Here is a 25840-nt window from a genome sequence, read left to right on the forward strand (position 1 = left end):
TTTTTATTTAGATTGGATTCATTCATAGTGATGTCCTGCTTTTTATCTAGCTATCTTAAAAATTTTTGGCCAGGCCCAGTGGCTCACACCTGTAATCCCAGCAGTTTGGGGGGTCGAGGTGGAAGGATCCCTTGAGCTCAGGAGTTTGAGATCAGTCTGGGCAATATAGCAAAACCTTGTTTCTACAAAAAATCATAAACTTAGCTGTGCATGGTGGTATGTGCCTGTGGTTCCGACTACTTCAGGCTGTTGTGGGAGGATTGCTTGAGCCTGGGAAGTCGAGGCTGCGGTAAGCCATGATCATGCCATGGCACTCCAGCCTGGAAAATAGAGCCAAGACCCTGTCTCAAAAAAAAAAAAAAAAAAAAAAATTATACCCAAATAAGAAGTGTGTAAAAGGTAAAAGAACACACATGGCTTCACCAGTTGTTAGCATTTTGTTAAATTTGTCTTCTCTTTTTCATGTATGTGAATTTAAATATTCAGGAAAAAGATATATGCATATAATTGCTTATATAAAATATCTTTTTGGCTGTGCGCGGTGGCTCACCCCTGTAATCCCAGCATTTTGGGAGGCCAAGGTGAGCAGATCACCTGAGGTCAGGAGTTTGTGACCAGCCTGGCGAATGTGGTGAAACCCCGTCTCTGCTAAAAATGCAAAAAATTAGCCAGGCTTGGTGGCGGACGCCTATAATCCCAGCTACTCGTGAGTCTGAGGCAGGAGAATTGCTTGAGCTCGGGAGGCAGAGGTGTTAGTGAGCCGAGATTGTGCCATTGCACTCCAGCAACAAGAGCGAGACTCCGTCTCAAATAAATAAATTTAAAAAAGTCTTTTTGCTAAGCTTATTTAAATTTAAGTTGGAGGCATCATGTCTTCACTCCTAAATGTTTGAATATGCATCCTCTAAGAACAGGGGAATCGGAATAACCACAACATCATTATCACTCTCGAGAAATTTAACATCACATTTCCCCTGTTGCCTAATAATGCTCTTTTAAACTCTTTAGGCCCCTTCTGCATATCTCTCCTTTCAAGTTAAAGATCATGTAAAGCGTTTAGTTGTTGTGTCTCTGGTCCTTTTAAATCAGGAACAGTTTGCTCATGATTTTCATGACAATTTCCATTTTTGAAGTTTTTAGATAGTTGGCTTTTGATTTCTGTGACTTTTCCTCTCATTATTTTATTCAGGCTAAATGTCTGCCATTTCAAACTTTTCCTTGAGGGCAGTGTGAAATTTGTGTTTCCATCCCTAGTACTTAGTATTAGTGCCTGATGGTGCCTGATATATTCCAAAGTAGATGAACTTGATTACCATCAGATCTCTACGGATGTTGACACATAATCCAGAGTATTATAGAATTCTAGAATTATTGTCACTTTAGTTGTCATCATATCTACCTTTTCATCCTAAAGGAGTATCTCTACATATGTTGACAGATAAATTAATCCAGAGTATTACAGAATTCTAGAATTATTGTCACTTTAGAAGTCATCACATCTACCTTTTCATCCTAAAGGAGTATCTTTCTGGTCTTTTTAAATGGGAGTTGTTAAGGTATAAGGAAAGGGACTCGATAATTTGGGTATTGATTAAAAATCTTACGCATCTGGAATTGTATGTATTGGGTAAACTTTGCTATCAGTCTTTATGGTATGGAAGTATTGCTTGTCTCAGTAATGAAAATAACTTGCATGTATGCTTCATGAAAATGGATTAACCTCATGTTTATTACTCTAAAATGAGAATGGTGGAATTATGGCTATGTTCTAACCCTGCAGCATCATTAAATTAATATCCTAGGCTTTTATATAACTATTGAAAGAATTACATGTTGTAGAGTTAGGCAACCTATTAGACTGCAGAGTAGCTCTTTTACCTTTCTAGTTTAGCATTTTGTTGTTGCTTCTACTATATTGAAAACTTTTAAACAATTATTTCAACCTGTGAATGTTTTTGAGGCGTTGGAGATAATCTTTATGTGATCAAAAGATTTAGGAAAAGTACTTAAGTGTTTTGCCTCAAGGAGGAATGACGTTACTTATTGCTGCCAATTAGTCTTAGTTTATTTGACTAAAAATTAAATTGGTCTGTTCTTTTTATATGATTCCTCACATAGAAAGGACCACATCTATTCTTTAACTTGCAGAATCAGTTTTTTGCATTTTACTTGTTACTTGTATTTTCTCTCCTTTTAGTCTTGAATTGATGTCTAAGTGAAACTTCACTTCATTGTTCATAACAAGGCTAGCTGAAAGGAGACAAGAGACTATAATAGTGTCAGAAGTTACCTTGCCAAGTAAAAATTCTAGTTATTTTAATTCCTCATCTTATATTCTTCGTAAGTGGTGTATTTAACCCATTTTACTTTTAGAGAGCTGAGATAATTTTAATCAACCTGTAGTATTCAACCCTAATATGTATGCTTGTATAGGTCTATTGTGTTGAAAAAAAATTAATAAAGCACGCATATTAAGTTGCATATTAGGTTGATGTGGCTGGATGTTAGAAATTCAACTTTTGTTGCATTTTTGATTTGATAATAGACTGCTTAAAAGAAAGGTTAGTACATTTAAGCAAATGTAATATTTTGAAATTATTAAAATGTAATTTCATGAAATTATTAAAATTTAATAATACAATTTAAGCTATTACTGTTTTGCTTATATTTAAGCTCTAGTGTTTTCTCCTTTTAGGTTTTTATATCATTTCAGTCTAATGTTTAAGTTTATCATAATATGCTAGGTACAGTTTTCAGATTCATTAGCTGTTGTGCACTGTTTGCAAGGAGGCAGGAAACTTGTGGCGTACTTTGTTATTCATCATATCATCAAACTGTATTTCTTTAAAAGCACTTGCTTTTAGGATTTTGGCTTTTAGGCTGTGATAGTTTCTGATTTTTTATGCAGTTCTTATCAGTGTTTTTCATTTGGTAAGTTAGCATGGTTTAGGAATAAAAAGAAATGGCCTCTATTCTTTGCTTCTCTGTTTATTGGTCTGGTTGTTACACTGGGGACTTAATCTAAATTTGTTAGTTCATCTGTAAGATTGTTAAACACATGAAATGGATCAGTCTAGGAAGTATATAATTCTAAGGGATTTAATATTTGTATTTATCAAGAAATTCAGTTTTTTCTTTTACAGTCTGTGATAAAACTGGAATGTTAATTTGTTCTAGGTCTTAATTTGCTCTTCTCTTTCTTTTCTTGAGTTTTGGTTTACAGTATGCTTTTTTGTTTTATTTTACTTTAAGTTCTGGGATACACGTGCTGAACGTGCAGGTTTGTTACATAGGTATACATGTGCCATGGTGATTTGCTGCACCTATCAACCCGTCATCTAGGTTTTAAGCTTCACATGCATTAGGTGTTTGTCCTAATGCTATCCCTCCACTTTCCCCTCACTCCCCATCAGGCCCCAGTGTGTGATGTTCCCCTCCCTGCGTCCATGTATTCTCATTGTGCAACTCTCACTTATGAGCAAGAACATGCGGTGTTTGATTTTCTGTTGCAGTGTTAGTTTGCTGAGGATGATGGTTTCCAGCTTTATCCATGTCCTGGCAAAGGACATGAACCCATTCTTTTTTATGGCTGCATAGTATTCCATGGTGTATTATGTGCCACATTTTCTTTATCCAATCTGTCATTGATGGGCATTTGAGTTGATTCTAAGTTTTTGCTATTATAAATAGTGCTGCAATAAACATATGTGTGCATGTACACTTTTTAAAGTTATAAAAAGTTCTCTAAGCTACTATCCCAAGCCATTGCAAATAGCAACCAGTATTAGAGAAATGATCTGCTGTTGCAATCAAATGGCTTTTCTTGTAGGGAAGACTGAGATGATGTGATTAAAACATTCTGTCAAAGTGGTTGATGGGGAAAGCTGGTGGGGAGGGGAGATAAAAGAAAAACCGCGTAGCTATTAATTCTCTTATATGAACATACTGAATAAAATGCCAGGGATTACAAGGCAGAGAAACCAGAAAGAGTAGCTCAGATCCTTCTGTCTAATATGGCAATACTAGCGAGGTTAACCAAGGTATTTCTTTTTAGTTGAGTCAAAAAGTCCAGGAAGAGTGAATTGAAAGTTTGTGGTCAAAGCAGAAAGCAGTTCTTTTAACTTGAGAAAATCTGATGATTGGGGACAAACTAGTGGAAAAGCCTTTTCACATTAAACTAAAAGAAGTTAAATTGATTAAGGGGATATTACAGATTGATGGGGAAGTTATGGCATGTTGCTCTTGTGTTTTAAATTTCTAAAATTGCCATTTTGCTTTGTAGTTGGTGTTTTGAGCCCAGCTATTTTAATAAATCACTTTATTTAAGATAATGAAAGAAGGAAAACCATGTTTTACACTGTCCATGTTTAGACTGGTGATTTCTGGCCACTGTCAAGTGTTTTGATAAATGCAGACTGTTAACTAGAGTGTGCACTCATTTGTGCCCTACCATAGCATAGCATAGGCATTATTATTTGTTGTGTTATATCTGGTCCAGATCATACATGTGTTATCCTCTGGAAGCTATCATCATTTGAGTTTGCAATTTCTGGTTAGTTTTGACCAGAACTCAAATGTTTTATTCTGTAGTATGGTAATCATTGCCTTTGGAGTGCAGGAACAGTAAGGGACTCCTGTTGACTTAAATTCAACAACTGGGACGGTGGGATGTTGATACCTGCCTGGCAGAGACCACCAGGGACTCACCTGCAGTTGAACAGTTTGGGTTTATTACTTCATGGTGAGCAAAAACTCATATTATTGGGATTCATGAGGGTCGCAGAAGGTGTAAAAAAAAAAATACAGGATTTGGGCTTTTGCTTGGTGATATTGGGAAGGTTTCAGAAAATAACGGTTTGCTGTGGATGGGATGCTGTCAAGAAGTGGGGTAATTCTATGATTGGGTATCTTAATGTTATCTATAGGGAAGTTGATTAGAGTAGAACTAAAGCTGTAATCAGTAAACAATACATCAGTCACTTATTATCTGGAAAAAGGTGCTGTTTGGTATTTTTTGGCTTGGACAATATCATGTTTTGTCTTTTTTCAGACGATTATAAATTTGTTTTTGTCTTGATATATCATGGTTACAGAATGGATTGGTGTGATATTGATGTTCTGTGAAATAGTTTTGTTCAGCAGGAGAACACTGAGGCCTCCATCTGAATGCCAGGGCTTGTTTGTATTAAGATCAAGGACTAGTGATAGTACCAGGCCAGCTCCTAGGTGTCAGAAGGGGTTTTCTCTTTCTCAAAAGTTAAGAGAGAGAATTCTTCTGTAACTGAGAGTGATTTGAAGAAGACAGTTGTGTTTTATGATATCTAATCTAGAGCTTCATTTTACATTTGAGCAGCAGTCTTTTTTTTTTCTTTCTTTCTTTTTTAAGAGGCGGCGTCTCGCTCTGTTTGTTGCCCAGGCTGGAGTACAGTGGCATGATCATAGCTCACTGCATTCCAAACTCTTGGACTCAAGGGAGCCTTCCCCCTCATCCTCCTGAGTAGCTGGGACTACAGGTGCGCACCACCATGCTCGGCTTTTTTTTTTTTTTTTGTAGAGTTGGGGTTTTGCCATGTTGCCCAGGCTGGTCTTGAACTCCTTGGCCTCAAACAGTACTCCCAATACCTTGGCCTCCCAAAGTGGTGGGAATACAGGCGTGAACCACCATGCCTGGCCAGCAGAATTTTCTTATTAAAGAAGTATACGTCAAAGAAGAAGCATTATTTATTGAAGTCGTGATAATTAGAAAAGAACAGATAGTTGACAGAGAATTAAGAAGTAAACTGTGATAAAATTCAGTCTGTGTGTGTGTGCGTGTGCACGCGTGTGTGTGCGTGTGTGTGTATGTATGTGTGAGTTGAGACAGAATCTCCATCATCCAGGCTGGAGTACAGTGGTACGATCTCAGCGCACTGCAGTCTCCACCTCCCAGGTTCAAGCAATTCTCGTACCTCAGCCTCCTGAGTAGCTGAGACTACAGGTGCAGGCCACCATATCTGGCTAATTTTTTTGGTATTTTTAGTTTACACGGGTTTTCTCCATGTTGGCCAGGCTGGCCTCGAAGTCCTGACCTCAAATGATCTGCCCACCTCAGCCTTCCAAAGTGCTGGTATTACATGCGTGAGCCACTGTGCCCTGCCCCTGTGTACTTTATCTGTAAGGATAAAATGAGCCATCTTTGGTGAGTAGGTAACACAGTTGTTGAGGGTAGGCCTTGAGCAAGAACTTGAGGAAGCTATGTGAATAACTAAGGTAAGGATGTACCAGAAGCTATTTTGTAAGGTGTGAGCAACTATAGCATGTGTGAGGACTGTTCCTGGGGTAACTAAAACAGTGTGAGCAAGATGGGAGTGCAATAGGAATAGAAGCCAGGGAGGTGGGGATTTACAGGAGCAGCTAATGAAGGGCCTTAGAGGCATTTGTATGCACTTTGACATTTACTGACAGTAGAATAGAGTCACTTGGAAGGTTTTGAATAGATAATTCAGAGCATGATGTGACTTGTGTTTAAGTGTAATCTGGCTATACATATAGACAGGGACTGTGGGCATGTGGGTGAAAAACAACCAGTTCAAATGCTGTTTCAGTCATCTGAGGTGATAGTGATGGACATAGTCAGATGAGGACAGCCCCTGGATATGCTTGAAGGTGGAATCAACAGCAGTATATGACGGATCGGATGTGGGATGTGAGAGAAGAGTCAAGGATGCCCTCAATGATTTTGGTCATGCCCTTGGAAGGACAGAGTTGCCATCAGTTGAGATGTGGAAATCTGTGGGAGTTGTAATTTTTAATAGAGCAAATCAGGAGCTCAGTTTTTTTGAGATCTAGTTGTTCATAGGGGTCTGGAGTTTAGTCAAGAGAAAAACTGTGCTAGAGATGAATATTTGGGAGTTGTCACCATATGGATATTTAAAGCCTGTGATTAGATGCATTTGCCAAGGACATGATTGTCAATAAAAAGAAGGCTAAAGAATGAGCCCTGGTTGGGCAATCAGGCAGGAGAAGGAAATAAAGGGTATTCAGTTAGGAAAAGAGGAAATCAAATTGTCCCTGTTTGCACATGACATGATTGTATATCTGGAAGACCCCATTGTCTCAGCCCAAAATCTCCTTAAGCTGATAAGCAACTTCAGCAAAGTCTCAGGATACAAAATCAATGTGCAGAAATCACAGGCATTCTTATACACCAATAAGAGACAAACAGCCAAATCATGAGTGAACTCCCATTCACAATTGCTTCAAAGGGAATAAAATACCTAGGAATCCAACTTACAAGGGACGTGAAGGACCTCTTCAAGGAGAACTACAAACCACTGCTCAATGAAATAAAAGAAGATACAAACAAATGGAAGAACATTCCATGCTCATGGGTAGGAAGAATCAATATCGTGAAAATGGCCATACTGCCCAAGGTAATTTATAGATTCAATGCCATCCCCATCAAGCTACCAATGACTTTCTTCACAGAATTGGAAAAACTACTTTAAAGTTCATATGGAACCAAAAAAGAGCCTGCATCTCCAAGTCAATCCTAAGCCAAAAGAACAAAGCTGGAGGCATCACGCTACCTGACTTCAAACTATACTACAAGGCTACAGTAACTAAAACAACGTAGTACTGATACGAAAGCAGAGATAAAGACCAATGGAACAGAACAGAGCCCTCAGAAATAATGCTACATATCTACAACTATCTTATCTTTGACAAACCTGACAAAAACAAGAAATGGGGAAAGGATTCCCTATTTAATAAATGGTGCTGGGAAAACTGGCTAGCCATATCTAGAAAGCTGAAACTGGATCCCTTCCTTACATCTTATTCAAAAATTAATTCAAGATGGATTAAAGACTTAAATGTTAGACCTAAAACCATAAAAACCCAAGAAGAAAACCTAGGCAATACCATTCAGGACATAGGCATGGGCAAGGACTTCATGTCTAAAACACCAAAAGCAATGGCAACAAAAGCCAAAACTGACAAATGGGATCTAATTAAACTCAAGAGCTTCTGCACAGCAAAAGAAACTACCATCAGAGTGAACAGGCAACCTACAGAATGGGAGAAAATTTTTGCAATCTACTCATCTGACAAAGGGCTAATATCCAGAATCTACAATGAACTCAAAAACTTCACAAGAAAAAAACAACCCCATCACAAAGTGGGTGAAGGATATGAACAGACACTTTTCAAAAGAAGACATTTATGCAGCCAAAAAACACATGAAAAAATGCTCACAATCACTGGCCATCAGAGAAATGCAAATCAAAACCACAATGAGATACCATCTCACACCAGTTAGAATGGCAATCATTCAAAAGTCAGGAAACAACAGGTGCTGGAGAGGATGTGGAGAAATAGGAACACTTTTACACTGTTGGTGGGACTGTAAACTAGTTCAACCCTTGTGGAAGTCAGTGTGGCCATTCCTCAGGGATCTAGAACTAGAAATACCATTTGACCTAGCCATCCCATTACTGGGTATATACCCAAAGGATTATAAATCATGCTGCTACAAAGACACATGCACATGTATGTTTATTGCGGCACTCTTCACAATAGCAAAGACTTGGAACCAACCCAAATGTCCACCAATGATAGACTGGATTAAGAAAATGTGGCACATATACACCATGGAATACTATGCAGCCATAAAAAATGATGAATTCATGTCCTTTGTAGGGACATGGGTGAAGCTGGAAACCATCATTCTTAGCAAACTATCACAGGGACAGGGAACCAAACAGCGCATATTCTCACTCATAGGTGGGAATTGAACAATGAGAACACTTGGACACAGGGAGGGGAACATCACACACCAGGGCCTGTCGTGGGGTGGGGGAAGAGGGGAGGGATAGCATTAGGAGATATACCTAATGTTAAATGACGAGTTAATGGGTGCAGCACACCAGCATGGCACGTGTATACATATGTAACCAACCTGCACGTTGTGCACATGTACCCTAAAACTTAAAGTATAATAAAAAACAAAAGAATGAGCCCTGGTTGTACCCAACATTTAGCAGATCTGGAAGAAGAGAAAATACAAAAGCTACTGAGAAGGAACACTACTAAGTGGGGGAGAAGCTAGTCAAGCGAAAATGTTTGTTTTCCTTATTGCATTTAGCGTCTCATGAAAAAGGACTGTGCCTTAAATCTCTGGTATATAGCATAGTGTCTGATACTAACACATTTGCTGAATAACTTTGAAGATAGGTAATTTCAGCTTGGGATAGGTTGAGTTTGAGGCACGTGAACAAAATCTAATGGGCATTTGAAAATTCTTAGTAGTAGCTAAGGAGGGAGGTGGGAACTGGAGATACAGATTTAGAACCTACAAATGTATATGGTAGGAACTGAAGTCAGACTAAACACATTGCTAGCAATTTTCAAAAGTAGAAAACCAGTGTTTCAAAACTATTTGCTTAGGGCAAAATTACTACTATGTATCTGAAAGCCAATAGTGATTTAGAATTTGTAATTTCACAGGCATTTGTGGTGTACTTTTTATAAACCACATGCTGCGGAATAAAGTACTTTATAATATAAAAAGGATGAAGTATTCGGGGCCAGGCACGGTGGCTCACACCTGTGATCCCAACACTTTGGGAGGCTGAGGCCGGCGGATCACGAGGTCAGGAGATTGAGACCATCCTGGGTGACATGGTGAATCCCCATATATAAAACCCCTAATATAAAACATTAGTCGGGCGTGGTGGCGGGCGCCTATAGTCCCAGCGACTTGGGAGGCTGAGGCAGGAGAATGGTGTGAATGCGGGAGGCGGAGCTTGCAGTGAGCTGAGATCACGCCACTGCACTCCAGTCTGGGCAACAGTGCGAGACTCCGTCTCTAAATAAATAAATAAATAAATATGAAGTATTCTTTTGTATTTGTGGGAGATGATCCAAGCATTAATTTCCACTAAATAATATTAAGCTAATAAATACATTTTTATAGGAATTAAACACAATATTTATAATTTAAAGCTCTTGAAATTATTCTCCATATGGTATTTTAAATCAGTAGAACATATTATATAGTCTTAGGTCTTTTTCTCTTTAGATAGACTTTATCATGTACTAAAAATACTATAACTCCTGGAAATAATATCTTTTACTTGGCTATTTCGAAATACTGTATAGATTTTAATAACAACCAATAAAGATGAGATATTTAGCTAAATTTTAAAATGAATTTGAATGCCAGTGAGAACTGTATAGAATGTTTTCTTGCTTCACCCAAACATGGAATATTTTACTTCTTAAAAAGTATTAAGAATTATGCACCACAACCAAATCCATTCCATGTATTCAAGGTTGGATCATTACTTGAAAATCAGTGTCATCCGCCACATCAGTAGACATATAATTAACTCAGCAATTCCAGTCTTAGGTATTTACCCAAGAGAAATGCAAACATTTCCACAGAATGACTTTAAAAAAATACAAAAATTTTCAGTGCAACTTTTTCACAGTAATTCAAAACTCCCTCTGCTTACTCTGTAACTCCACAACTCCACATTGGTGCCTGAGCACGACATGTACCCTAGAATTCTAGCCCCACTGCCACCAGGCACCGCTACGTGCTCTCCCTAGGCTCTGCAGCAGCAGACACTGCCCTTTCATTTAAAAAATATTTAGTCAGTTCAGCAAAGGGACACTCTTGTAATATATTAGGAGCATCATTTTAATGCATCATCAATGGAATGATCACTTAAAGACAATTGTTTGTCGAAGAACTAATAAAGATTTCACCCCTAAGGAAAAATTCAGTAACGTTAAGTATTTTGTATGTAAATGAATGAGAGAAAAGAAGATGGTAGGTAAGTGAAATTCAGCAAACATTTGCTGTACAAAGGTACAATGTGCTGAATAGTAACATGTACTTAAAGTGGAGAATTGAGTCAATCTAAATAAAACCTAGCAGTAATACAGAGTACACAAGTACTACAAAGTGAACAATTGTAAAAATGCCATAAAATGCATAATTGAACTTTTTGGAGAGTTAAATTTCATTGAGTTTAGAGATCAGGATAGGCTTTCAGAGGATCCTACTGGTTTTGCTGGGAGGAAGAGCATTCTAAGTAAAAAGAATGTCTTGTAGATCAGTGTTCAGTGTTAATTTGGAGGCTTGGAACAGGATTGCCAAGTTTGTTTTACCAGTAAGAAAATTCCCGTCTCCCATCTTCAAAAGAAACATCTCCAACTTTCCTATTTTATCATCTTTTTATTAAAAATGACTTTTTTCCACTCAAAAGGGGAAGAATGAATGATACAAAGCTACTAAATTTTAAAACTTAGATTGTGAAAAATAAATTACCAAAATCAATGTTAGAAGTAGAAAACTGAAAAGACCAGGGAATGCAACATTAAATTGAATTAGTAGTCCAAAAAAGTGCCAGTTAAAAATTGTATGTTTAGCATTTTGAACAACCACCAAACTACTTTCCATAGTGGGTATGTCAGTTTGCATTCTTACCAGCAATGTGTATAGTTCCCAATTTCTTGACATCCTCACAAACACTTGTTACTTTCACGTATTGCATTTATTTGTTAGGTCTCATGGGTCCTTAGTCTTCCTCTGATTACTTCCTTAGTCTTCCTTTGTCTTTTTTTGACCTTGATAGTTTTGAAAGTTATTGGCCATTTATTTGACAGAATTTTATACTTAATTTGGATTCGTTTGGTGCTCGCTTATGATTAAATTCAGATTGTGTGTTTTTGGCGAGTATATATGTCCAAAGTGATACGATATTGTTTCTCAGTACATCTCAGATTAGTTGCCACGTTATGATGATGTTAACTGATGATGCCAACTTTCAAGCAATTTTGAAGGTTAAGGTGGTGCTTGTCAGATTTCTCTACTGTGAAGTGAATTTTTCCTTTTTAATTGCTAAGTGTCTTGTGGAAATAATCTTTTGAGTCTCTATTAATACCCTGTTTTTCATCATACTTTTACCCACTAGTTTTAGCATGCATTGATGAGTTTTGACTGAAACAGTTACTACTGTGTCATTTCCTATTTGGTGGTTTTGCATCATTCATTTTTCATCACCTGACATTCTATATATGATATTGTGGTAAAGTTGTTTACTTAAAATCATGTAGTGATGAAGTTGAAAGGATCTGACATGGTTCTCTAATGACAATCCTGTTAGTCATATCATGTTAATGGAGCAATGGATCTTACAAACACAGGCTATATAAAATTCATTTTTGGAATGTCTTAAATATTTTTAATTAGCATTCCTTTAGTCTAGATTAGAACAGTACTTTTTAAAGTTGATCTGTGGACCAGTGGTAGTCCACAAATTATTTATTACTTTATTTTGGCTGTGATAATTTCAAGGAATGAGTAAATGCTCAGAATCTTTCACTGCAGTTTGATGATATTCCAGTTGTACAGTATTTTGTAAATGTATTGGTCCACAACAGATTGGAAAATTTAAAAACCATAATCCTTTACCTCATTTGGCTCGAAAAGCACTGGTCTAGGATACTCCAAAGCTGAAATGTCTAATAGATCTATTGAATATATCTATCATAGTATTCAGAAATCACTGCATTTTAAAGCAGTTATCGTATTTGTAGCATGACATTGGGTTATGTGAAGGGAAAAGGTTGAGAAAAGGGGAATATAAATATAGTTAGGAAAAATTAGGATATAGGATAGGTGCAGGAAAGAGAAAATGTTTCATTATCTTAGGGTGGACAGTGCTGCCTTCAGGCATATCCACTGGCATATCTGATGTAGACTGTCTTCCTCTTCTGTCTGCAGCTTTATTTTCAGCTTTGCTTATGTATATTAGGAACCAGCTCAATCAAGAGCCCAGCATTTAAAAAAAACAATCCTTGGCCTGTGGGGTGGCTCAAGCCTGTAATCCCAGCACTTTGGGAGATCGAGGTGGGTGGATCACCTGAGGTCAGGAGTTCGAGACCAGTCTGACCAACATGGTGAAACCCCATCTCTACTAAAATACAAAAATTAGCTGGACATGATGGTGGGCGCCTGTAATCTCATCTATTCAGGAGGCTGAGGCAGGAGAATCACTTGAACCCAGGAGGCAGAGGTTGCACTGAGCCTAGTTCGCCCCACTGCACTCCAGCCTGGGCAACACATCAAGACTCCCTCTTAAAAACAAATAAAAAATAAAAAACGGTCCTTTTTTTAAAGTGAGAGAAACAGAAAGAATGTTAAATGTTCTACAATTTAGGTCCTTAACATCACATGTAGAAGGCACTAATTTTCAGAAGGAAAGAAAGATAAAAACCAATTAAAGTAATTAGCAGTTATAAAGAGGCAAATAAAAGGAGGAAAGATAAAGAAATTGTTGTGGAGGTCATTGTTTAGTTCACATTGATGTTGTCAGTTCATCTAGTTCCTTGTTAATTGGTATATTACTTTAGAATCTGGAAGGCATATATTATGTTACTGTTATTTTGTCCTTTGTAATAGATCTTTTAATTTGATCGTTGTTTGTTTTCTAGGAATACAGGAGTTTCCAGAAAATATAAAAAATTGTAAAGTTTTGACAATTGTGGAGGCCAGTGTAAACCCTATTTCCAAGTAAGTTCTCAGGTGAATTATAAATTACTTTTGTGAATAAAACAATTATGAAACAGTAGTAGATATTATTGTACATATTTTAACAAAAATTTTATATCAATCTTAAGTCTATACAAAATTTCAATTTTTGAGTTAAAAAGTAATCTTTTAAATAATCATTCTAACCCCATGTACTACTGAGGTAAATTTGTGATCCCAAAGAGATAGTGAGAGTGTTTTGCTCCAAGTCTCACAGATAGTTAATGTCAGAAATGAGAGTAGAATCCACATTTCCTCACTCTGTGTTATTTACACCCTAGAAGAGTGTCTTTGCCTTCAAATCAGGTGTGTGGTACCTTCAAACTTTTGAAAACAGTAAAGGAAACCAAAAGTTTCTTCACAGTTGTAATAGAAGGCAAAACAACAGGAAACAGAAACAAAACAATAACAAAAAAAGAAAAAACTATATGATTGGTTGCAGTGTATCAGAAGATTGTGAATGTCCATTTATGATGGTGATGACTGTAAACAGAAAGTTTTCCTGGCACCAAGGCTGTTAAATTTTGCAAAAATGGAATGGTGAAGCAAAAGATGACTAGAAAGAAGCATAGCAATCCAGAACCAACATGCAAAGATTATGTATAGCCTCTTCATTTGAAAATATTGCTCTAGCATCAAATTCTAGATCTTTACTTGTTTCATAATCAACAAAAAATAGAAGTAAAGCTAACACACGTAGATTGTTACATGGCCCTAACGTCATTCGGCTTTAAATGTTTTTTCTTTTCATTGGCTTATTATAAAATCGTATAATCTTAAAATTATTTAGGAGCCAAATATTGAAATCGAAAGTAATCTAAACCAGTGGTTCTCAACTAGGGGCTCTCATGCCCCAGCAGACTTTTGGCAGTTTCTGGACACATTTTTGGTTTTCACAGTGGGATATTTGTGGGCATGCATGCACACTATTGGCATCTAGTTTGTAGAGATCAGTGTTGTAGCTAAACATCCTACAGTGCACAGGACAGCCTATGTACAACAAAGAATTATTCAGCCCAAAATTTCTCTGCCAAGGTTTAGAAATTCTTATCTAGTCCTTTTAGTTGAGAGTAGATAAGACAGATTTCAAGAGTGCCTGCTGATTTCAGAGTTATACCCTAAATATATTTTTATGTATTGTGGCTCATTCATAGTTGACTGTTTTGTTCAGATTTTACATTATTAAAACAAATATTACCTCATTTCCTGTTTACAAAGTGATGAAGATACATTGAAACAAGTAGGTTATTATAAAAGGCAAATCTTTGAAGGGGCTCTCATAAAAGTAAAGAAGCGAGTGTTTTCTGTCTGTTGGGAAAATATCTTATGAGAGTCTTAGATTTTAATAAAAGACTGAATTTCTTACATGAACTTAACTTAAATTCTGGTATTTTATGTAGGCTCCCTGATGGATTTTCTCAGCTGTTAAACCTAACCCAGTTGTATCTGAATGATGCTTTTCTTGAGTTCTTGCCAGCTAATTTTGGCAGGTAAATTATGGTTTCTTCTGAAAAGTTTTATTATTAGCTCTTATAAAGTTTACAAAACTATAAGCTGCTTTGGTAGTACTACTCATTACAGTTTCGTAGGCTCTTTTTAAATTATTCCCAAGCATTGTGACTTTTGTAGTTTCTTTGGTGGCTTTGACTTAATTTTTCCAAGTAAACAATAATCAGTGAGAGTTTGAAAGAAAAAAAAAAAGTTTACTTAGGTGGCCAAAACAGGGCGTTTCAATGGGGGTAATTTCTGTATGCTTGAGATACTGAATGCTATATTCTTCGCATTCTAAAATGATTTAATAATTGATTTATCTGTCTTCACCCCTGGAATCAAAATTCTTGAGAAAAGAGAATCTGTTTCTGGGGGCGACTCATCATCTCCCTGCCACCCTCAAGTCTCTGAGTAATTTTTTAAACAAACAGATGAATGTATAATAGATATGAAGTTACTACTGAGTTTAAATTAACTACTAGAGAAAATGCTAGCCAACTAAATGTTAATTTTGTAGCCATCTTTTATCTAAAAATCATCGATGTACTTGTCAGATTCCTCTTCTGTGTCTGGCATTTGCATCACTTAATCTGCTTATTTTCTCTCTAGTTTTAGTGGAATGTACATCAATGAAGTGCCAGAGGATTTCTCCTCTTCCTTTTGTTTCTTTATTTCTTCTCAGAGCAGCACTTTAGAGTTGCATTGTTGTTCTTGAATCTACCAAGAGTTAACAATTTTTGTGAGCATTTTTGGTAAAAGGTATGAAATTCTGGAGGATTGATACTTGGGATAATCACTTCGTTGCTTTGAAAATGTGTGGAAGTGCTAACCCTTTTCCTCTGACCATAATTTTGAGGAGCGAAAATAAGTCTTTTCTTCCTTTGTATTTTATGTTGTATTCTGTAATTTTTAATATATTACTTTGCAATTAGTAATTACACAATTACATTGCTTCCTTTAAAACATTAGAATATGAAATTAATTTCATGATTTGTTTTTTGTATTGCAGATTAACTAAACTCCAAATATTAGAGCTTAGAGAAAACCAGTTAAAAATGTTGCCTAAGTAAGTAAAGGTACTATTCTTTAAAAAACTTAATTTATAATTTTTAATGATTAAGTCTTTAAAAATGTAAATTTTTATTGCCTAAAATGTGGTGCAAATTATTTGTAAATCCTGACTGTGTAGTCATCATATTTAATTAGTGGTGTTAAAATATTAAAATGTACGTGTCTGTTGTTGGTGTTTAACGTGGTACTGTGTTGGTAATGATTTATAGCTGTCTGAAATGCAGTCTTGTGTGTGACATAAAAGTCAAAATAATAAATATGTAAAGCCCACCTCAATACTGAATAGAAATCAGAAATCCCAGGTTCGTCTACTAAAGTTCATACACATATTGCTCATTAGAAAGATCCATAGGATCTTCATGTGAAGCCTGGTAACGGTAGAACTTGATTGTCTGGCTTTGTAGTGTATTGTAAATTAGAAGTGGGATGATTGGTTCCCTAATGGTAAGCTAACAACAAGAGATGGCAATCCAGGAGCAAATAAAAAGATTTAATTATAAAAGAAACAGGTCTACAAACTCAAAATGCACTGTAGTCTGTGGCCTTTTGTTGACCAAATATCTTAAAACACTGTGAATGCATTGCTATAGTGTTACATTTTAAGGGTTGGCAAACTACAGTCTGATTAAATCTGGCCCACTGTCAATTTTTGTAAACAAAAGTTTCATTGGAACACAGCCACATACATTCATGTATATATTGTCTGTGGCTGCTTTTGCTTTACAGTGATAAAGTAGTTGTCACTACTGTATGCATCTGTTGTTGGTGTTAGAGTGGTTGTCACTGCTCTATCACTGTAGGCCCTAAAATTTTTTAGGTGTACAGGACCTAAAATATTTACTGTCTGGCCCTTTACAGAAAAAATTTGCCAGCTCATGTTGAAATCGCATCATCAAGATTTGCCCACCCAGCCTGGGCAACAAAGTGAGACCCCCATCTCTATAGAAAATTAAAAAATTAGCCGGGCACAGCAGCATGTAACTATAGTCCCAGCTACTCTGGAGGCTGAGGAGTGAGGATCGCTTGAGTCCAAGAGTTTGCACTTGTAGTTGCAACGATTGTACCACTGCATTCCAGCATAAGAACAGAGTGAGACCCTGGCTCAAAACAAACAAACAAACTTCTCACCGCTTGAGAAGGAAAACATCTCCGGTTACCCCAGGAGTTGTTCTGTTTACTCAGCTTCTATGACATATTTATATCTGTTAACAGTATTTGCTGGATAGTGTTAATGTATCTGTTTTTATTATATGTCACTCTCTTCTTCCCTGACCAGCATGTAACCTGCATGTATGTGCATGTGTATCTTCCCCTTGGTTTCCCATGATTATCTATGAGGACAGAGACTGTGTCTATTTTTTATTCCAAAAGACAGTGTTTTGAGTAATTGTTCAATGCATGGATGAATGTTTATAGTGATGATTGTGAGTATAAGTTAAAGTCAAATTATCCATATTAAAATTCAAAAAGATATGTATACATTACAGATTTGATACTCTCAGTGATAGTTCCTTAGCTAAAAATGTGACTGGTTTCTAAGAGATTTGAATAACAAGATGTAAATTGTTTACTGTAATAGCTAAGCCTACAATTACTGTGTGATATCATAGGCAATTAACTAATTTTAACACCTTTTAGAGATTCAAATTAGACTCAGTGAATTTGCAAATATTCTTTTCTCCTTTTAAGATATGATTGTAGCCTTTTAAATACGTTTTTATTGAGGTAAAATATGTGTAAAATTTACTGTCTTTACCATTTTTATGTGTACAGTTCAGTGGTAATAAATACATTTATATTCTTTCCCCTTCATTCCTTCCTCCCCACTACCCTCCTCAGCCTCTGGTAATCACCATTCTACTCTTATCTTCATGAGATCTTTTGTTTTTGTTTTTTTTTTTTTTTTTTTGAGACGGAGTCTCTCTCTGTCGCCCAGGCTTGAGTGCAGTGGCATGATCTCGGTTCACTGCACCCTCCGCCCCCCAAGTTAAAGCAATTCTTGTTCCTCAGCCTCCAGAGTGGCTGGGATTATAACCATGTACCACCATGTCTGGCTAATTTTTTGTATTTTTAGTAGAGATGGGGTTTTGCTGTGTTGGTCAGACTGGTCTCGAACTCCTGGCCTCAAATGACCCACCCTCCTCGGCTTCCCAGAGTGCTGGGATTACAGGCGTGAGCCACCACACCCAGCTTGGGATCTTTTTTTAGCTTGCACACGTGAGTGAGTACATGCAATATTTATCTGTCTCTGCTTGGCTTATTTCACTTAACGTAATGGCCTCCTGATCAACCCATGTTACTGCAGGCAGCCTCTTTTATGGCTGAATAATATTCCATTGTGTATATGTACCATACTTTCTTTATCCATTCTTCTGTTGATGGTTACTTAAATTGATTCCATATTTTGGCTATTGTGAATAGTGCTGCCATAGACATACGAGTTCAGATAACCCTTCAGTGTACTGATTTCCTTTCTTTTGTATATATACCCAATAGTGGAATTGCTGGATTATGCGATAGTTCTATTTTAAATTTTTTTTAGGAACTTCTATACTGTTCTCCATAGTGGCTATATTAATTTATATTCCCACCAACAGTGTTCAGAGATTCCTCTTTGTTCACATCCTTGCTAGCATCTATTATTGCCTATCTTTTTTTATATAAGCCATTTTAACTAGGGCAAGATGATATTTCATTGTAGTTTTCTCTGATTAGTGATGATCATTTTTTCATATGCCTGTTTGTCATTTGCATGTCTTCTTTTGAGAAATGTCTATTCAGATCTCTGGTGCATATTACAATAGAATTTGTTTTTTTTTTTTTTGCTATTGATTTGTTGAAGCTTCTTATATATTCTAATTATTAATTCCTGTCAGATGGATAATTTGCAAATATTTCTCCCATTCTGTGATTTATTCACTTTGTTGATTGTTTCCTGTGCAGTTTTTTAGCTTGCTGTAATCCCATTTGTCTATTTTTGTTGCTTTGATTGCCTGTGGTTTTGAGGTCTTACGCAAAAAAATCTTTGCCCAAACCCGTATCCTTGATATTTATATTGGGAATTAGCATTCTCCAGTGTTTTCTTCTGGTAGTTTCATAGTTTCAGGTCTTAGATTTAAGTCTTTGATCCATTGTGGTTTAATTTGTATGTATGGTGAGAGATAGAGGTCTAGTTTCATTTTTCTGCATATAGTTATCCAGTTTCCCAGCATCAATTGTTGAAGAAACTGTCTTTTCCCCATTTTATCTTCTTGGCACCTTTTTCTAGGATGACTTGGCTGTAAATGCATGGATTTATGTCTGGGTTCTCAATTCCTTTCCATTGGTCTGTGTGCCTATGTACCATGCTGTTTTGATTACTATGGCTTTGTAGTACATTTTGAAGTCTAGTAGTGTGATGCCTTCAACTTTGTTCTTTTTGCTTAGCATCACTGTGGTTATTTGGAGTCTTTTGTTGTGGTTCTGTATTTAGGATTTTAAAAATATTTCTGTTAAGAATGTCAGTGTTTTGATAGGGATGACATTGAATCTGTACATTGCTTTGGGTAGTATTGTTGTTTTAATTATCCTAATCCGTGAGCATGGAGTATCTTTCCATTTTTTTTGTGTCCTCTTTAATTTCTTATATCAGAGTTTTACAGTTTTTCTTGTATAGGTCTTTCACGTCTTTATTTTGATTCTTAGGTATTTTATATGTATATACCTAAGAATATCTATATCTATATATATATATATATACACACACACACATATAGATTTTTTTTTTATTTTTTATTTTTTTTTTTGTGATGAAGTCTCACTGTGTCACCCAGGCTGGAGTGCAGTGGCATGATCTTGGCTCACTGCAAGCTCTGTCTGCTGGGTCCACGCCGTTCTCCTGCCTCAGCCTCCTGAGTAGCTGGGACTACAGGTGCCCGCCACTACACCTGGCTAATTTTTGTATTTTTAGTAGAGACAGGGTTTCACCGTGTTAGCCAGGATGGTCTCGATCTCCTGACCTCATGATGCGCCTGCCTCGGCCTCCCAAAGTGCTGGGATTACAGGCGTGAGCCACCGCACCTGGCCAGTATTTTATATTTTTTTGTAACTACTATAAATGGGAATGCTTTCTTGATTTTTCAGATTGCTTGCTGTTGGCATATGTAAATCCTCCTGATTTTCACGTGCTGATTTTATATCCTTCAACTTTACTTAATTTGTTTATCAGTTCTAACAGTTTTTTGGTGGAGTCCTTAGATTTTTCTAAGTGTAAGATACATGTTGTCTGTGAACAACACTAATTTTGACTTCTTATTTTCCAATTTGGATGCTCTTTATTTATTTCTCTTTCCTAATGGTTTTTGCTTGATTATAACTTTGAGCCTCACAAACAAGAGGATATAGTTTTAAGTATTACAAAGTCATGTGCATTTAGGTTGTATGACTATATCAAAGATTAGAGCAATGGAAAGAGCTGTTGTTTTAGATATATAGCTAAGTGAAATTTAATGCTACCTAAAGAATACTGGAGGGCACAGTACCAAGAACACAAAAGATGTTTTACTTTTCCTTTGAGGAGAGGAGAAAGTAAAATGAGTTCAATACAAATGAATTTTAGAAACAGATGGGAGAAAATTTGAGGGATATTGTTTATGTTTTCTCCTTGAGATAGGCAGCTAGATCTTATTCTAGGATGCAGTTTTATTTCTGAGATTTCTAAAGTGTATGAGTATAGCCACAGTTGTCAGTATTAACTATAGAGAGTTGAGATGGAGATACTTTTTGACATGACAGTATATTCTTTTTTATTACATACCTGTATCACTCACATTTTCCTAAAATTGTTTTAAAATTTAACTTTTCCAGGCTATCATCTGTAATTGAATTTTTCCAATGCACAGCTTTTCATTTTTGTACCCTCTTCTAAAACTGTTATGCCATTAACATTATGTGCTCAGTAGTTGCATGTGAATTTTCTGTTTATCTTGTCATTATAACAATACTGAAGCAAGAAATGTAAGATTATGTTTTGTGCTTTCAGTCTTCTCTTCCTCCTCACAATCCTCTTTACTTTTTGCAAATCTCCACTTGGTGTAGTTATTTGAACATAGGAAATTATAATCATAGCATGTGATTTTATACATCTGGAGAAAGATCGTGGAAGCAACCTTTCGCTTGTTAATGAAGGAAGCTAGAACTTAAAGGTTTTCTGGGGAAAGATATGAGTAAGGAAGCAGAATTATGGTACCTGAGAATAGGCACTTAGTAAATCTAGGTGAAAGCAGTTTTATAAAAATTGGCATTATGAGATGAATTGAAGAGTTGATGACAGAATGGCATATTTAAAATGTAAAGGGAAAATTCGCTTCTAATGTAGACCAATGACAGTTTCATTACAATGATGGTGTTTGTTCTTATATTTTTTAACTAAAAAGCTGGAGAAATGTTGCAACTGAGTTTTATTTTACTTATTACTAATTTTTGTTAAAATTCCAGAGAAGATAGAAATAGTCTGTGTTTTTCGTGCCGTAATTTGAAGTGCTTGTGGATTTTAAATGATACTCATTTTCAAAGTATTAACATATTAATGTAATATACTGATATTGTGATTATAACTATATTTTGCTCTCATTTTGTCATATCCTACAAAATCCTTAATACAGAATTTCTTATCTGGGTAACTGGTAACATCTCAATGTATTAAATAATAGGTGTTGTACAAAAATAGCAACTTAAGAGCATAAGTATTTGTTTGAATTAGTTTCAAAAGGTACCTTTGTAAAAGGGGAGAGAAAAGATAAAAGTGCAACATAGTTTATTTCATTACAAAACTGGTTTGTACATCTTTCAAGTTCCTGTAGTTTCAGAGAAGTGTTGATGTTAAGTTGGAAGTTAAGAATAGTATATTATTGCTTTTATTTAAAATAAATGTCAACTACTAATTTGTGATTCATATAAAACTTTATTTTGAATTGTATTGAATTTAATTTGAACATGTGGGGAGTAATACAACGTGTACTGTTAGCATTTTGAATATTAATTTTCAGAGTTACAGTTATCTTAAAGTCTTACAAATATATGAGCAGTTTTGAAAAAGAATTTTTGTAATTATAGTAGTAATTACTATACATCTGCCAAAATTTATTAGCTGACTTGTACTATATGAAAATTTATTATGTGAAAAAATGGAAACTCATTATTTGTATTCTGGCTTGTGGGTTTAAATTTATTGCAATTGCTTCTTAAAAATAGAAATGAAAAGACCAATGAGAAGGCAAAATAAGATAATAACTGAAAATTTATTTTATCTAGAAATCTGACTTTTAAAATTTTTTAGAAAATTAATATTTTTATTTTGTCAACATGTGAAAGCCCATAAATAATTACATATTCCATAAGAATGTTTTAGACTGTTTTGAAAGCTTCTGTGTAATTGATATTTTTGTAGTTAATTTTTCGTTACTCCATTATGAACAGAACCATGAATAGACTGACCCAGCTGGAAAGACTGGATTTGGGAAGTAACGAATTCACGGAAGTGGTAAGTTCTCATCAGTCTCACTTTTCCTAAGTTCTTATATTTGATGAAGAACAAAATATGAAAATTAATGTATTTCTCTTACAAATTGGATAAAGGTTTACTTTTTTTTTTTGGTTATAAGATACGAAAGTTCTTAGCCAGAACTTTCCAGACAGATAGAAAAATTAACCAGACAGACGAACTTCTGACCACAAGTGAGCATAAAATGTAAAATCAATAAGAGGTCCATGGAAAAGATACCTAAACAGTTTTTAGCATAGGAAGCAGAAAATTTGAGTGATTATAAGTGGGAAACATCAGTCTGGAATGCAGCAGGTAAAAGTAGTTCTGAATCAGAGAGAGCTCCATGGGGTATTGCTTGTGAACTTATTCAGTAATAAGATACTTCTCTATAATGTTACTTAATAGCTAAGGGGAAAATCATTGAGTGAAACAACTGTTATTTTTGAAGTGGTAATGAGAACCTTTTTGTTTGTGCTTTGTATGCCCAAGTGCGCTATGAAGCTGACTCTAAAAGGAAAGGAGTAGTGTTTAAGTAGCTTTTGTCTTTAGTGAGTTTTCCAAAAGAACTCAGAAAATAAGCTAGATTTTTTTTTTGAAGAGGAACTCATCCAGCTGAGTATCATTATTAAACTTTTAAATTAGTTTACAAGTTTGTTGTTTAAAAGTGTGGTAGCTCTCAAATGATGGTTTTAAGCATAGGAATTTCTCAAAACTGCTTGCTTATAGTATTGCCCTGTGGGTATTATATTAATATTATAAATTTCAGGTGAGGTTTGAAGAGGAACATGGTACTTTGGAGTACCTCATTCTCTAAAATACACGCTGTGCTTCCCAAATTATTTATCTGTTACGTCCTTTCTCAATATTTGTTCTGTATGAATTAATCTGTTTCCATATTAACTATTTCAGAAATCTCATTTGTTCATTTTAAGAATCCAACAAGCTTTCAAAATAATCATTAGTTTTTGTACCATTTTGGTCTTCCAACATTATACACTTTTTAAAACTTACAGTAGAATTATAACTAATGCACAAAAGGAAATTTCTTTTAATCCAAGTTACACCTGGGATTCTTATCTATATTTATATGTTAACAGTAAACCTGATTGGCATGCCTTTTATGTATGACTGTTAACTATGGTCATTAGATATGATAGTACTCTGTGCCATCACATGATCATTGATTGCAGATGGCTTTGTGAGGTGATAGAAATAACTTTGAAGAGGGCAGCCTTGAAGGGACAATGCCCAGAGCAAATTTTGCCTGGATATGAAGGTCTGCCACAACACTTGGATTAATTTTGATGTCCTCAACACCATATTATAAAGAATTTTCCACCATGTAATTAGAAGTTTTTACTAGAGGTTTAAATTACAGTATATTTGTATCATGTAGTTATGACTTTGTCTATTTACCTTTCCCTGATTATGGACATTTAGGATGCATGTTGTCTTTTATCTCCCTCTTAATGAATGTCACCAGGGAACATTTTTAATTTTTCTGTTTTCTAAGAGGCTGTATCTTCTTACTGATAATGCATGAGTGTGCATGTTTTTATTGTATACTTCTAAGCAGTGAGTCTTATTTTTCATTTATTTACAAATTTTATAAAAACTTGACCCTGTTGTGTAATCCAAAGCTTAAATGTGTTTTTTGTAATCTACTGCTATGGCATGTCTCTTTGATTTCTCCATTAATAATTTTACTATAATAATTTTACTGTAGTAACTATAATGCAGTAGAAAGGCTTACATCCTGGCTCTTCTTTTTTATTTTTCCTTCTCCCTGCTCCTTTTGTTTAATGATTTGAAACTAAAGGTTGTTAGAAATTCCCAGGGCTTCTTTTGCCAGATAAAGACATTCATATAAATTAATTGAATTACTGCTATCCCCTACCCTAATCCCAACAGCCTGAAGTACTTGAGCAACTAAGTGGATTGAAAGAGTTTTGGATGGATGCTAATAGACTGACTTTTATTCCAGGGGTATGTATATGAAATTTTAAATGGCATCACTTATTTCTGGCTCTCCTTTGCAGTTTTGTGAATTGTACCTTTTATAATTACTTTTAATAAAAAGAAATTGAATTATTCTTTATTAAACAGAAGCAAATTACATTTTTTCGTGAGCACATTCTTGATTATAATCTAAGAATTCTCATAATAAACATTTGTAAGTCTCCTTTTAATACTGTTGAGTGTGTCCTTTCCAATGGTATCACTTGAACTTACGTCCCAATTTGCTTTGCCCAAGGAATTGGTAAACTAGGATATTTTTCATGAACTTTCTGAAATTTTTTTTTTTTTTTTTGAGACAGGGTCTCGCTCTGTTGCCCAGGCTGGAGTGCAGTGGTGCGATCTCGGCTCACTGCGAGCTCCGCCTCCTGGGTTCATGCCATTCTCCTACCTCAGCCTCCTGAGTAGCTGGGACTACAGGCGACCGCCACCATGCCCAGCTAATTTTTTTGTATTTTTTAGTGGAGACGGGGTTTCACCGTGTTAGCCAGGATGGTCTTGATCTCCTGACCTCGTTATCCGCCTGCCTCACCTCCCAAAGTGCTGGGATTACAGGCGTGAGCCACCGCACCCAGCCGAACTTTCTGTTTTAAAACTGACAAATTGTTTACTCCCATAAAAAAACCCACAAGAATCCCCATATATGCTATCTCCTTAGGAGGTAATGGACACCTGAATTCCCAAAGAATACGTCCTTTGTCACTTCTGCTATGCTACAGTTAGTAGAACATCTTAGCTATATTACTGAATACATTTCTAATGGCATTTAAAAAACTACCTGGCCTCGCCGAATAGTATTTCAACTTGATTTGAAATTTTGTGACTAGATTCAGAAAACATTTGCTGGACCCCAACTTACGCCATTTACTAACTTCACAATGAATGAGACATACCTCCTGGTCTTGAGGAACTCTTAGACTAATTCTATTAGTATAGTAGCACTTTTTTTTTTTTTTTTTTTTTTTTTGAGGCGGGGTCTTACTCTGTCATCTAGGCTGGAATACAGTGGTATAATTAAGACTCACAGTTGACCCTAATACAAGACCCTGTTTCTTGTATTAGCATTTAATTTTGAATTAAAACTTGGTATCAAGTTTATTCCCTAAACTTTTTACAAATTACTAATGTTAATAGAGTCATTAGATTTTCTTTTTTTA

The 25840-nt window shown here is 35.7% G+C and overlaps 1 protein-coding gene across 7 annotated transcripts in view; it reads left to right on the forward strand.

The window, feature by feature from the left end:
* ERBIN (erbb2 interacting protein) overlaps positions 1 to 25840 on the forward strand; it is a 151033-nt gene that overhangs the window by 69271 nt on the left and 55922 nt on the right. For all 7 annotated transcript variants that reach the window (XM_054556421.2, XM_054556420.2, XM_063724125.1 and 4 more), the window contains exons 5-9: positions 13486 to 13564; positions 14983 to 15072; positions 16083 to 16139; positions 22601 to 22664; positions 24579 to 24653. In XM_054556421.2, coding sequence (XP_054412396.2) covers positions 13486 to 13564; positions 14983 to 15072; positions 16083 to 16139; positions 22601 to 22664; positions 24579 to 24653 — 365 coding nt within the window. The remainder of the gene's footprint in view (positions 1 to 13485; positions 13565 to 14982; positions 15073 to 16082; positions 16140 to 22600; positions 22665 to 24578; positions 24654 to 25840) is intronic.

This window comes from Pongo abelii, chromosome 4, assembly GCF_028885655.2.
Source record: "Pongo abelii isolate AG06213 chromosome 4, NHGRI_mPonAbe1-v2.0_pri, whole genome shotgun sequence".
Taxonomy (NCBI): Eukaryota; Metazoa; Chordata; class Mammalia; order Primates; family Hominidae; genus Pongo; species Pongo abelii.